The 15,526-nt window shown below is 39.2% G+C and overlaps 1 protein-coding gene across 1 annotated transcript in view; it reads right to left on the bottom strand.

Moving 5' to 3' along the window:
• Positions 1 to 620: 620 nt before the first annotated feature.
• rmdn3 (regulator of microtubule dynamics 3) overlaps positions 621 to 15,526 on the bottom strand; it is a 126,875-nt gene continuing 111,969 nt past the window's right edge. The window contains exons 11-12 of the mRNA XM_028821642.2: positions 9,673 to 9,753; positions 621 to 3,963 (exon numbers count right to left, since the gene is read on the bottom strand). Coding sequence (XP_028677475.1) covers positions 3,919 to 3,963; positions 9,673 to 9,753 — 126 coding nt within the window. The 3' untranslated portion in view covers positions 621 to 3,918. The remainder of the gene's footprint in view (positions 3,964 to 9,672; positions 9,754 to 15,526) is intronic.

Raw genomic sequence — 15,526 nt, 5'->3', positions numbered from 1 at the left:
ACATATTAAGAGGTTAATAGTGAATGGAGCGGTCAGTCATTCCATCCTTATTTTGTATGAAGACTTTTACAGTGGCCATTAGAGCAAAGCAATTAATGTCACAGCATGCCGTGAATCAGATGATGTGCTAAGGATACATAATAAGTTCACAATATAAAAGACAACAGGTTAATATATTAAAAAAACAAGCATAAGGCAGAAGCATTGTACACAGTTATAAGGAACTGAGAAGTCTCAAGGACAGACAGTCAAAAGATAAAGAGAAGAAAGGTACAAACTAGGAAGCTCCCACCTCCTCTGGTTCTCAGCTTACGCCCGTCTCACCGCACAGACTCCAGCCGTTTACTTCACGTGATATGAGTTTTGTGATCATTTTCGAAATAAACAACTCATGTTTGTCATAGGCTTCCTCACATGCTTTGTGTCCATGGCTTAAAAACAGCGATAACAAATCATTCGTGTAAACACCAAATAAAGCAAAATAATTTAAAGGAAATCATAATTATTATTAGGAGGTATTACAATATACTAGTCAATCAACTGGGGCAAATTCAATGTTATTTCAAAATATCCTAACTACTTACATGGTGGGAAATACAGTCAAACAAGCGTCGCCACTGTTAATTTCTTCTTAATCTCAGCTTTGGGTAACTTTAATAAGCAATAAGTAACAAGCTTTACAAATGAACAGTATTTAATTTAAACTCTGCATTTTTTACAATTAAATATTTCATAAAACAGGATTTTTAAAATTTTCATGTGAATACAACTTTTTTTTTTTTTTTTTTCTCCAAACTCTGCATTGAAATAAAAGCAGTGCACTAAAAGATGAATCTTGTCAGACAATTGCGATAGACATAATCCAGTACTAGGATGCACAAACATGTTGGTCACAAATTATTTACCGTATATACTCGCATTTAAGTTCTCCCACGGATAAGTCGGGGCTTGATTTTACTGTATAAATTTTTGGTATTTTATAATGTCGGTCGTATAAGTTGAATGTGGAAAACTCTTGCTATTGGTCCAAGAGATTCTGATATGCTAACGCCCACCTGAGAGAGTAACCACGGAGCACACGGCCTTCCTTTTCTATGTATTGTGCCTACATGACCACACGGTAATACCCAAACTATTCCGAAGTGACGTTTGCACTGTTTTGTGTATCTCGCACCCTCATACACCTTTATTGTAAGAGCATCCCTTATCTACGAAAATAGGAAGCTGGTTTTAAATGAAACATCGTTGAAGTAGCGAAAAAAATTGGTGACTGCGCTGCTGCATCAAAATGCGTCTGAGAAACTGATGCGAGATTGGAGGAGGTAAGAAGATGTAAAAAAAAAAAAAAAATAGCTTCACATTTTTGAACAGGCGTGTAAGTTGGGGTCTGATTTTATGATCGATTTTCGGGTTTCAAGATCCGACTTATACGTGAGTATATACGGTACTTATGATATCTATAAAGAAATAAACAAAAGCCTCTCAGAGGTCTACAACAGGCATATTACCAAAAGTTCTTCACCCCATTGCTAGTGTTGCATGTTAAGTCACAAAGATGAACTGCACACGAAGACAGATGGTGAGACATTAGCCTACAGTGCCTACAAAAGGTCTTCACTCCCGGGATGTTTTACCCATTTTCTATTTACACAACATTAAATCACAGTAAATTTAACTAAACTTTTCCTTTTTTAAAAAAAAAAAAAACAGCAATCAAATGATAAAGACAATTTAATGTCAAAGTGAAAACAAATCTGTGTAAAGTAGTCTAAATGAATTCCAAAAAAAAAAAATCAAAATAAATGATCTCGGGTGTATTCACTCCCTTCAATGTGACACACCTAAATTATCACTGGGGCAATTTGTTTTAGAAGTCTCATCTTCAGTTCAATGAAGGTCACCTGTCTGGGGTTTCTGTTGATTTTATGTGGAAGGGCCAGCTTGTGCTGAGTCAGTATGGTGCCCTAATCTATAAGGTGAAGACAAAAAGAAGACAACAAGCAACTCCATGAAAAGCACAAGACAGGGGATGGAGACAAGAAAATATCCAAGTCACTGAAAATCTCCTGGAGTCCAATTAAATCAATCATGAAAAAATAGAAAGAGTGTGGGACAGCCGTAAGTTTGACCAAAGCAGGTGTAACCACCAGGGGGCACCACTAAGCCCCAAACTCAGGGCATTGTAATGGCAACACACTTTTAGGATAAAAGATTTTTATTTAACCACAACACCTCTACAATAATCATCATTCCAAATACTAGCCACAATACACAAGAGAAAATAAATTCTTCCTCCTGTTGTGTGTCAATGAGTCATCACGAAGCAGTGGTCTCTCTTTTAAACTGGAACCAGGAAGGTGTCCGGTGCTATTCCATGTCTCCCTGGAAGCACTTCAACACCATAAAGTAAGTAGGGAAGTCCTCCTTCGACAGCGCCCAGGGACCCAGACAGGGCTGCACTTCTGGACACCAATTGCCAAGCATCCCAGCGGGTATCGCAACTGGGCTGCCAAACCAGAATGGAACAGGGGATGGAACTGTTCCCAAGTTCTGGCTTCTTCTGGCCCATCCATAATTTTATACTGGATGGACACAAAGTTATCTTTCTGTCCAGCCAGCCAATCCATCTGTCATTCCGTTCTGGCTTCCCATCTGGGTAATAAACCATGCTCCTTCCCAGCTGGGATGCCCATTCTCATCCTACACAGGTCATCGACAGAAAACTAACTGTGCAAGAAGAAGGCGGGTAGTGATGGAGGTCACCAAGAAACCTAGGAGAACTATAGTGGCTGAGACTGGAGAGACAGTGCAGACAATGACAGTGTAAGGCTGCTTCAAGAGTCGCACCTTTAGTGACAGAGTCATAAAGAAAAAGCACCTGTTGAAAATGTCCATGATATCCTGCCTGGAGTTTGCTCGAAAGCGGAAGAAGGTTCAGTTGTTTGATTTGACCAAAGTTGAGCCTTCAGGCAATTAGATGAAATGGCATGTTGGAAAAACCACACTGTGGTGGCAGCATCATGCTGTGGGGAGGCTTCCCTGCAACAGGCCCTGGAAGGCTTGTAATGGTAAAGGGCTAAATGAATGAAATCCTGGAGGAAAACATGACGTGGTTTGCAAGATACCTGCACCTTGGGAGAAGATTTGTTTTCAAGTAAGACAATGACCCCAAGCATAAAGCCAAAGCTGCACAAGGATGGCTTAATAACAAGAATTATGATGACCTGGAGAGGTTAAGCCCGAGTCCAGATCACAATCCATTTGGGACTCAGTAGTTGGACCTCTTACAACCTGACAGAGCTGGGGAGATGTACAAAGGCTGTCACAGATGCCATCTGACTTGAATACTTATGGGATCATTTATTTTGAGTTTTAATTTGTTTAGACCTCTTTGCTGAGGTCTTTGTTTTCACCAACATTAAAGAGACTTTTTCCTGCTGATCCGTGTCAACAAAACAAAACAAATTAAATCTACCACGATTCAATAAAATGTAAAAACTTACAAGGGTTGAATACTTCTTATAGGTACTGTAGATAAAATGATTCAGTTCTACAGGAGAACAAATCTACTTAAATACCATCCATCCATTATCCAACCTGCTATATCCTACAGGGTCACGGGGGTCTGCTGGAGCCAATCCCAGACACTGTAAAATCAAATGAACTAAAAGTGACAGTAAGAATGCTTGTACATGCGTTTGATGTACAATATTCTTGACAGAGTTCACAGGTGAAGTCATTGAATTAACCTCAGGAGACAACATTTTTATTCAAAACACTGGGCTTGTAATTGGAATGTTTCCTTCCTTCCTCCCTTCTTGTGTTCCACATAACTCACTTAATTGTTACAGTCTAACTTCTTGACTCAGGCTGACTTCTAGTTGCTCCCAATATTGACGTGCTAATGTCATTGCACATTCACTTATCACAAGCTCCTTGCAGCATTTCTTCCAGTTTTCGATCCTAAAAATGAAATCACAAATGCAAAATGCATTAAACATAGCAAAATACTGTAATACTCATTTTTGAAACATTAACTGCACAAAAGTAAGTAATGGACAATGTATTTACAAACTCCTGCTCCCTAGTCAATTGTGGGGTGTGTCTGTTTAACACACCGTATTAAAACATGGTCTACTGCACCAGAATCAAAAGAGCGTCAAAAGAGTGCAATGCGTTACCTGCTGCAGACACTTTAGACACTGTTCTGATTACCTGGATGAGACAAACACCACTCCGGCCGTATAGAAAGTCACCAGAGTGCTTCCATCTAAATAGGTCTCCTTAGGAAATATAGTTTCTGTAAGGGGACATTTCTGAATTTGTAACACTACATTAAAGCGTTCTGATTTGTGTTATCACTGGGTGGTGTGGAAATGTAACATCTGCGCTAAATCCAACAGAAACTACAGCATTGAAATGGACTTTAATTGTAAAGGTCTATGCCACTATAAAAACGAAAGAATCATTTTATTATTACAATCACTGCTTACACAAAAAGTGTACTCACCTGTAGATATGGAAAACAATACTACAAAAAGAACTCAGATTAGATTTAAAATAATTTAACACCAACCCATCAATAACTTATTTCTGTACTTCGTACTTTAGCACTGTCTCACTGTTTTATCTTAATTTGGTCTTCTTTACTGAATGTTGCATATTATACTGTGTACAGCGTTACTTAAAGTTCACATTTTATGAATACTGAGGTGAGGACGTGCAAATAAACATCACCATGTACTTGTAATTCAAATGATATTCAAATGAAGAAGATATCTATCTATAGCAGAATGAAAGAAGTTGTGCAAAAAGGCCTAGAGCACGTTCTCTCTGTCAACTGCTGTAGACATCTGTACTGTTTTATTGTACAAGTATCACCAAATCAAATTCCATGCAGCTAGCACTGTCATGAAATAAAGTAGCTTTCCGTTTGCAAAAATCGCACAGACCAGTACTTTAACTAAAAAAAAGCTCCATCATATACCAAAATACTGCATTTTCATCTGTCATTTAAATAATTTAAGTAAACAACAACCCAAAAAAGGCAAAAAGTTAAGGAAAGCAGCCATACTGTATGTGAAAATCTGAAATGAACATTTAACACTAGAATCCCTGAAGCCTACGAAAAATCTCATAATCCTGGGCCAACTTAAATTTCTTCTCACCTTTTCATTAGCGTCTTCTGTCTTGTTAAAGGAGCTACTAAAAACTACGAAATGTACAGTTTCTACCACTCCCATCTAACTAATAGCAAAATATTAGGAGAAGCACAGTGGGTCTGATATGATTGAGTTAGAAAAGCTGATTACCTATTTAGGCTTAGCACTATCTGCACTAATAGACTTCTCTTCTCATACTTAAGGCTGTATTTTAAATGTTCAACAGTCTATCCAAGAGGTTTTGGTATTATTTTTGTTGTTTGTTTTTTTTTTTTTTTTTTTGGATGTTGCTTTATATCACAGGTGTCGAACTCCAGAACTGGAGGGCCGTAGTGGCTGCAGGCTTTCATTCTAACAGTGGACCAGTTTTCACTGCTAATTAACTCCTTTTCCCTTCATTTTACTATTCAGTCCTCTCAATTGATTTTCTTCATTAAATGGCAGCCAAACAGAAATGAGACATGAAATGAACCAACAGATGTCCAGCTAAATTGGGGCTTCAAACGCCAACCAATTTCACTCCAACCAGTTGCTTAATGAGAAACCAATTCTGGTTATTAATTAAACCTGTTTAATTCCATGGCTTGCTCTCATTCTACCACAGCAGACATTTCCCAAACTGTTGATTTTCTGTTTCTGATTACTGACCTGAGAGATCAACCTTACCAAGACCATCACCTTTCTTTGTGCTTAGCTGGTCACCTGTTTGTTCATTTTGTGTCAAATTATTGTTTGGCTGCTAATTAAGGAATAAGAAAGAACTAAAGGGTCTTAGCCGAGTTAATTAAAGCTAAGACAAAAAGTTAATTAGCAGCAAAACAGGTCACTAATTAAGAAGGTGGTTAGAATGAAAACCTGCAACCATTGTGGCCCTCCAGAACCGGAGTTCAACACCCCTGCCTTAGATAAATGTGTTTGCAAAATAAAGAATATTAACTTTGAAACCTCAGTTAGAGTACAAAATAATAAATAGCATAATATTTTCAAATCTGTTTAATGTAGCACAGTACTTATCTGGGCAGTATGGGGCGCAAGGTAAGAATCACCTCTGTACAGGGTGTCAGTCCACCACAGCAGTCACCCAGTTCTGCATGTCTTGGGAATGTGGGAGGAAAAAAACACACAGAATGGAATGGAATGGAATGATAGATAGATGTGAAAGGCACTATAAGATAGATAGATAGATAGATAGATAGATAGATAGATAGATAGATAGATAGATAGATAGATAGATAGATAGATAGATAGATGTCAAGTATTCAGACCAATGAATGTAATACTCCAATCTTTACCTTGTCAAGTAATCAAACCAACACCGTGGCATGACGTCTGAGGCTTTGCCTAAGGCACTGATGTCTGAGGTTCGATCCCCGTAAGGAGAAGAAAGGTGCATACAGCTGAGGAGCCACAATTAGGGTGAAACACGTGTCATGTACTTTTTGTATTATTTGGCAGTTACTGATATCACACAGATAGATATATAGTGTTTTTTTGTTTCCCAATGTTGCATTTTTTAATCTAAACAAATTGTACATCTTAATACATAATTCGCCAGCCTCCTCACTCACTCACTCACGTCCGTCCGAAGCCGAATGCGCAGTCGCCTTCTGCGCAGCTGCCCGAAAAACCTTACGAGACCGACATTGCGGCAGGCGGCGGATTTACGGCCGCGAAAATTCAAAGAGAAAGGCGACTTCGACCGACATCCAACCCCAACATCGCGGCAGGCGGCGGATTTATGGCCAAAAAAATTCAAAGAGAAAGGCGACTTTGATTAAAGCTCTAGAGGCCTGAAAGGCGATTTCGACTACAGCTCGAGGTCTAATTACACATTCTGATTCAATTACGCATTCATTCAATATACCTATATCAGGTTTGTGGTGCTTATACTTATTACTATTCCACTCGTGCCCGTTTCATCTTACGTTGTCGAAACGGACTCTTTGTCTAGTGTGTTTAATAAAGCAGAAATGTAAGGTACTTTATTAACATTGTTATCTAAAACACTTCCCTGCAAAAAGCAGCCCATAAATACCAAAAAACTAACAAGTAAAGGGTTACAGTTTGTAACTGCTTGTAAAAAAGAAACATAAACATACAATGAGACATTTTACAAACCTAAGGCACATGGATGGGGATGATGATGATGATGATAATGATGATGATGATCATCATCATCATCATCTACCAGTACAGGGCCAATCCAATATGGCACCCATTGAGTAACAATGTTTAGTAAAGGTTACATAAGGCTGTCATGCTGTTGTCCTAAACTTGCATTTCAAGCTACCAATTATTCAACAAGCATGGTCCCAGTCATGGTTTGACAACCAGAGGCTGTTCAGGCACCTTCAGCTGCAAGGCAGCTAGCTACGAACCCTGGATGAAGACACCAGTACTTCATAAAGCCCTATAACACACCCACACACATTCACTTATTCCACACTTCTTTGTGATGCATCAGGAGAACCACAGCTCCTGGAGTAGAAATTTGATTTTGAGCATTCACGCAGACTCCAAAAGAGGGTGGGAGATTTCATGCCCAGAAACTGGGAGGCAGCAATGCACAGTGCCACTACAAAATAGCAAGGTGGCACAAAGAATACCGCACTTACAAAGGAAATGTAGAAAAGGAGTCTAGTTTTCTAAAAGACAATGCCTTGAAACTGTGAAGCAGGTGAGACTGCTTCCAAGACCAAGACCGGAGTGCAGAATATTTAATATTATAAAGTAGTCCCCTTTACTTCTTGTACAAGAGTAAACCCAATTAAATGTTGGTGAAATCTTCGCTGATTTGCAGACCCTTCACAAATCACCTTCGCAACATTTTTTCTGTACTGTATTTAAGACTTCAGCATAAGCTTTCTAAATAACTTATAAAAGAACCCGAGCCAATGTTTAATGTGAAACAGTGATTTCAGCAATCTTGTGGTCAGCTCTTAAAGGACATGAACTGCTAAGATTGTGATATTTCCATAGACATCGGAACATCTTTCTCACCCTAGAGAAAAGGACTTCAGCTTAATGTGAAAAGACAATAAGCACATTCATGTTTTCATTTGAAACCAACCCAAATGTTCTGTGTCCAAAGGCTAATGGGTCACCTTGGGGTTTACTAATGGATTTTTTTTTCTTTTTTTGCATTTTATCACTCCTTTACAGCTGTGACTGATAATGACAAAGGCTCCCAGCCATTCAGCACTACTGAAAGCTCAGAACTAAATATGTGTTCTCAACATCTATAAATTGTCCATGTCTTAACATTAAAAAAAATCTGTACTCAAATTCACAAAAATGAGCCTTTTTGCCCTGTTTAATGTAAGGGAGACAATTAACAAACACACATCTGTACGAGTAATACACTAAGAGGGCTAAAGCTAGCCCACCTCTTTTAAAGCTACAAGAAGATGATGGTTATTTTAGTTTAGACATTGTGTCGTACTGAATGTGGGTTAACATAAAATATTAATAACTAATAGGAAGATAAAAGGGTTTTTCTATTAATTTTTCTTTTTTTTTTCAATTTATGTACAAGGAATCAAAATAAAAAAGATCCAAAATAAACTTTTTGTGTTTTATTGGTATACAATGTGTCAAGTGTGTTAAAAGTGAAAACAAAAATCTACTATACTAATTTGAACTTTGTATATTAGCCAGTATCACTTTTCTGTTGTCAGTTACCCCATCACTAAGGTTGGAAGCATGCGCTGATTACAGGGCGTTGCCGCACCGACCACACGACAGACCACCTGGATTGAGATCCGAGTGCAGCCATGCAACGCAGCACCACACTAAAGAGTGCAAGGTTTTTTACAATGGCTGGAGTGCCAATGTTGCCACCAACCCACAGGTTTTCCCGGTAAGTTAGAGGACCTTCTTGCAGGGCTGGATGCAGCAATTGCTCAAGGGCCCAGTGGAGTAGAGTCACTTCTGGTGTTTCACAGGGTTCAAAGATTGCTGGTGCAAATCCCTAGCCTCAGAGCCACCACTCTGCCCCATCACTGCACTACGTTTAAATAACTGCATGATTAAGCACAATGCCACTGTCCCCAGAAGGATGTAGCATCTAGTTGATGTCCTTCTGTGCAGTCTTCAGTTTTCCTCCAATATCCCCAATGAATATGTAGGATAGTTGAAAGGCCGATTCCAAGTCATCCTGTGTGAGTGTGTCTCAGACTACAGACCCTGTGAAGGACTGGCACCCGTGGCAGTAGTAGCACTAGGTGTGGTAGTTACTAGTAGCAATTTTGTCACAAGTTATTTGTAGTGGGGTGAAATGTCAAGTGAACTGATTAGTCATCAATGAGTGTGGCTTTGTATGTGTCAGTATCGTAAAACGGTCTGGCACTTTTGTCAGTGGCTATTTCCTTCCTTTGGCATTCACCCTTCAAAAACTCAGCAAATAAAAGACTAAAGAAAATGCTACCTGCCATATCCCATCAAGACATATTTACCCAACATTCATGGTGTGTTATGGATGGTAATTAAAAGGTCGGTTTTCATTACTCACCTCTTTTGAAACAGTTGTCATCTGTGATGCTAAACATAACCAGTGTGAAGCAGCTGTGTCGTTTTCCAAATCTTTGTAACACTGTAGGAACATAAGATAAACAGTTGGGTTGGGGTGAGGGTACATTCAATTCCATCAACATTTTTATTTACATGGTGTTTTAACAGATGCTTGAAGAATTTCTATTGCTTGATAATGACATTGAGTCACCGTCCAGAGTGTCAACCCTTCAGACCATCATGCTGAACATTTTCTCTGTATTACATGTGGCAGGAACCTAGTAATTAGTTCAACTTTCTGGTCACATTCCTTTCTTGCTAATTTTACATAATTTTTAATCTCCACAGATGGTAGATTCTTTCTTTGAATGCTGGAAAATTGGAGTTTTTTTATATCATACCAGCTGTGCTCTTACCACAATAAAATTATACTGTGCTGAATTTTAACATAGTGGGCTGAGCATCGGATTCATTTTTAGGAAAAGTGTAAAGTCTGAAAACATGCCATACAGTGGACACAAAAAAAAAACTTATTTTAATCAAATTATTATACATTTTAAATGAGACAACTTTGTGTGCATAGCCCAAAATCTACAATATTTAAACAAAACCTTTTTCTCTTAAAAATTAACTGCATTATGTTATATATTGTGCTTAACCTTACCTGGTACCAGCTTACAGAAATGACCATCTCATTTTCTAAGGTTGGGAGATCAGTCAGTTTAGTAAGTAAAGCTTAATCAGGTGAATACAAAACAAACTATTACACTAATGTAAATAAAATGCTTAAGTTCATTTAAAAGAACAGTCAGTGAGAGAATGTATCGCAAGCAGCAAACAGACATTACGTCTGGTGTGCAGCTTGGTAAAAAATTTGCCTGTGAGTCATCTCATCTGTTGCTCTTTTAAATAACAGACATGCACATTTCCTCACTGCAGGAAGAGATACAGTATCTTTGAATTTATTAACTTTTTTCTCATTTGGGTAAAAAAAGAATATAAATAATATAATTTTTTGATACCTCCAGAATTATGGAAGATGTACAATTCATGTAAAGATGGGAACAGTTAAGACAATAAAGAAAAAAGCAAAAGACAAAAAGTTTTGGATGACTGTGTACTATTACCATATATACTTGTGGATAAGTTTTCCCATGGATAAGTTGGAACTTGATTTTACCATATAATTTCTAGTATTTTATAATGTCGGTCGTATAAGTCGAAAGCGGAAAACTCATGCTATTGGTCCAAGAGATTACGATATGCTAATGCCCACCTGAGAGAGACAGTAACCACGGACCACGCTGCCTTTTTTTCTATGTGGTAGTGCCATCAGTGTGTTCCTAACCTCTCTCTCTCTCTCTCACTATTGTGTCTACGTGACCACACAGTAATACCCAAACTATTCCCAAGTGACGTTTGCACTGAATTGTGTTTTTTGTATCTCACACCCTCATACATCTTTATTGTAAGAGCATCCCTTATCTACAATGGAGCATTTGAACAGGAGAAAATATGAAGCTTGTTTTAAATTAAAAGTCGTTGAAGTAGCGAAAGAAATTGGCAACTGTTCTGCTGCAACAAAATTCGATGCGAATGAGAAACTGATGTGAGATTGAAGGAGGCAAGAAGATGAAAAAAAAAAATGCAAGTGTCGCATTTTTGAACGGGCATACAAGTCAGGGTCTGATTTTATGATCGATTTTTCGGGTTTCAGGACCCGACTTGTATGGGAGTATATATGGTATGTCTCCTCATACAAGAAGAAATTTCTTCTTTCAATTTTTGACATGGACTTAAAACATCTGAGGCAAAACTGTTCTACTATGGGTTCTAACTTTGAGATTTCTGACCATCTTTAAAGGCATTCTCTCCTCCTCAAAACCTTTGTCCAACATCACACAAGTGTCTTGAATGTTGCCAGGTTTGTGGTTTGATTGGTTTTCAGCAGGGAAAAATAGGCTCTTGCGGGTTGCAGTGTTTTGGGATTCTTTTCAGAACAATGCTATATTATGGGCCATTTTTAAAACCCTCTCTGCTGCTCTAGCGGTGTGCTTGATACACCAATGAGGACATCCCCCCAACTCTTATAGTACCTATAATATTGCAATCAAACTCCAAGGGGGACCGCAACTCTTCTGTGTTTTATTTTGTATAAGTCATGTATGTGGTGGATGGTGGATTCCTGCACCACTAGGCAGATTTGGAGCGGTCTGTGGGCTGGAACTTTTTGCAGGTCCTGGCATACCTGGCTGCAAGCTATGATAGATGGAGGTTTTCAACTCATAAGCCTAATATTCCATTTTAAATCGGAGAAAGAAGAATTTCAAAGTGCTCAAGACTTACTTGACACATAGAAGTTATTACTTTCAAATTAACCAAAAGTAATCACCTGAAATAACACATCAAATAATTTGCTGGCCTTTGACTCAATTCTACAGTTACATGCATTAATTGCTTAGGACTGCAAGTACAAAGGAACATATTTTCTGTGTTCTATCATCTCTAGATGTGGAGGCAATGTTTTGCCCTAAAGTACATGATTTATGGAGAAAGAAGCATGCATTGTGATCAGTTACTCACTGCAGTGGCCATCTGTAGTGCAATTTATATTCTCTGAAGGTAATGCTCTCTAGCTAGCAGGCAATACTTCAGCCAAGGCCTGATGATCAGTTAACGCATTGCTTCATATGTTCAAGATAAACACTTTACTTTATGCACAGTTCCTCTGCCTTTGCATTACCAGCTTTCCTTCAGTGATGGACTCCACAAAGGCACCCACATCCAACACTGCTACTGGATTTTTTTTTCTGATGTCCAAGAGCTACAATCCTCCTTTGGTGTTCAGAGGTACTTAAACACACTCAAGAATTACAAAAAAGAAGAAAAAGTTTCTGACTTTGCTATTAGTACTAGGGTGTTGTACCGTGTTAGCCATTATGAATGTAGTGAAAAGTCAAGCAAAATGATACCTTTTGTTGGCTAACTAAAAAGATTACAATATGCAAGCTTTCGAGGCAACTCAGGCCCCTTCTTCAGGAAAGATGTAATCTTTGCTATTGATAATAAAGCAGTCCCAGTAAAGCAGTGTAAAGGCGTATTGCTCTCGGTATGAAGGAGTCCCAGTGTTGTTTCTTGACACACTTCTGCTGAATAATTTGGCAGCTAGAAGTCCTCAATGCTAGTGTGTTACAGAGCCGAGGTGCACCCTTGTTCATGAGTTTTGTCTTTATTTGCTCCTCCTCCCCTACCTACAGCAGGTTGAGAATGCATCCCATAACTTATTTATTTGAAGGGCCTCTCTTGAAGTGATGTTACAGTGTAGAAAATGGAGCCAGCTATCAGAGATTTGCAGAGGATGTAAAGGATGTTACTACCCACATTAAAGGAATGCAGTCTCTTAAGAAAAATGAGTGCTCTGCCATTTTGTCTATTGATCCTTTGTGTTACACGATGAACCTGTCATTAATGAGGTCCCCTAATCATCTGTTGCAGCTACTGCATCGTGTCCAAGAGGTCTTTCAACAGAGGAGTCATATTGTCCACCACCAGCCTTTCAAAGTTCTGTCTGTAGTCATTCGGTCATCTGCATGCCTTCTTTGGAAGTGTAACAATACAGGATGTTTTCAAAGCAGAATCACTGTCTGGACCCCTACTCCACACTGAACAAGCAGCACAGAATACCCCAAAAGTTGGCCTTAAGCACTAACTCCATCTGGTTTTGTGCCTTTTTCTTTGTACAGCCCCTTCAGTTGTCTCCTCATTAGGTCATCAGCTATAGACAACCCATACTGATGGTCAGAGGTGGATTCAGCACTGTCCATACCAGAGCATTATCATTGCCCACATTCCCATTCAGCCCCTGAGCCCTGGATTCCAGACATCTTTCAGGTTAGTGAGGGAGTTTGTCTTCTGTTTTAGGTCTGTAGGCATCCTTCTCTTCATTCATCTGTTTCTTCAGTAGTCTGGGTACCCTTCAAAGCCTCTTTGTCGCCAGATTTGAAAGCTCCTTTCTTCACAATCAGGAGACTTATCAGCTCCTTAGTTATCTAGCGTTTGTTGTTTGGAAAGGTGCACACAGTTTGAGGGTACAGTAGTGTCAACACAGAAGTTAATGTAGTCTGTGATGCAGTTACTTAATTCCCTGATATTGTCCCCATGGCACTCGCACATCATTGTCTTTTTGCAACAAATTTCCACTAATATTTTTTTTACCAAGAATAATTTGCAGATATTTTCAAAAATGAGAACAAAATGTGTGTTTATTTAATCATTAAGAGACTTATTTAAAAGAGTCACAAAATGTACTGGACATTAGTTATAACTGCTTCACTGTGCTTTTTTATGGTAAAGAAAGCTCCTTAGCAGATTTTATTTTATCAATGAATCAGACTACTCTTTTCGAACCATAATGTACATTGCACCAGCATATAGACTTTAGACTGTATGTTAGATTTCAGCCTATTGTTTAGCCTGGCTGGGGTTCAAATCTTTGTTTTATTTCTTGTGGCCTGCAGGGGGCACCCCTGTTGCCCAAACCGACACAAGTTCAGCACGCACACACACACTTATTTTTTTTCTTTTCCCCATGGGAATCATTTCCCACATGTACAGCACAGTCAGGAGCACAGCCAAAAGCATACTTACCTTCTTTTTTTTCTTTGCCTTCACTCCTCCTGCCAAGCTTCATCTTCTCCACCCAGCTCTGGCTCTTGGGAGTAGTGGCTGCTGGCTCCTTTTATAAGGCACCTGGCAGCGCCCATGGAACCCAACAGGGCTGCACCAAACTACAGCTCCCATGGAGACCTGCAGGAGTCTGAGGCACCGCTGCAACCCAGGGGTGCTGCCACCCAGCACTCTGGGAGAGGTAATGTTCTAGATACATTCTTCCTGCGTAGAGGCGTCCTGGCCAGAAAAGGGCCCCGGTCATACGCCACAGTCTTCTTTGTTCATGCTTGATTCTTTTGTATATGTTAATATTGTGAATTATGTTAGTGATTGAATATTACTGATATACTGTATTTTGTTAGTTTGGGGTATTGTTTGGTTTCTTTGTGTATAAGCTGCCTTGTGTTTTGTGGGTGGCACCCCAAGAGGTGGGGTCACCTGCCAACAACCACCAGCAACTGCCCTCTAAATCCGTACAGTCTCCCGCAGCTCCTAGTGGTTTATGTTGTCTTGGACGAGGAGTCCCAAAGCACTTAAAAACCCCAGAACACTTCCAAAACTGCCCACTGGGGGTGGATTTGCCATCAAATCTCCCCTAGATATGAGGGCAAAAACACCAGGGTGGCATTCCACGTAGCATACTGATGGATTCAAGGCTTGTCTGAGTAAGCCTCGATTGATTAAGCCTTGTTTTCCCTTTGAGGCCCAGTCAGTTCCATGAGCGTGAAGTGCTTTTCGTCAACTCAAGACGGGCTTGGACAATCCATGGATAAGCACGCACTTGCAAGATTTAAGCAGTCCTGAGAACCAATTGTTAATAACACCTACAAGGCTCAAAAAGCACAGAGGATGGTGCAGTGTCGCCATTAAGTACCTGTGACTTTAAGCGTAAAACTGGTGTATTATTGCACAGCTTTGAAAAGTTATTTAAGCATTATAAAACACTATAGTGGTCTTTTCAGCAGTTCATCAAGAAATAATAGTTGTTCAATAATTATAAAGAAAGGAAATGTGTCTGCTATTAAGAAAGCTAAAGAGGCTGTGAGGCAATCTACAGCAGACCAAGGCCTTAGTTCTTGCTAATGTCATTATTCACAATAAAAATGAAAAAGTATTGTGTGAATAACATACTTCAAACACTTTAAACAGTAATATGCAATACGAATTGCATTTGGCAGCAATTAAAA

The sequence above is a fragment of the Erpetoichthys calabaricus genome, chromosome 16 (genome assembly GCF_900747795.2).
Source record: "Erpetoichthys calabaricus chromosome 16, fErpCal1.3, whole genome shotgun sequence".
NCBI lineage: Eukaryota > Metazoa > Chordata > Cladistia > Polypteriformes > Polypteridae > Erpetoichthys > Erpetoichthys calabaricus.
This window is presented reverse-complemented; position numbering and strand designations above follow the sequence as displayed.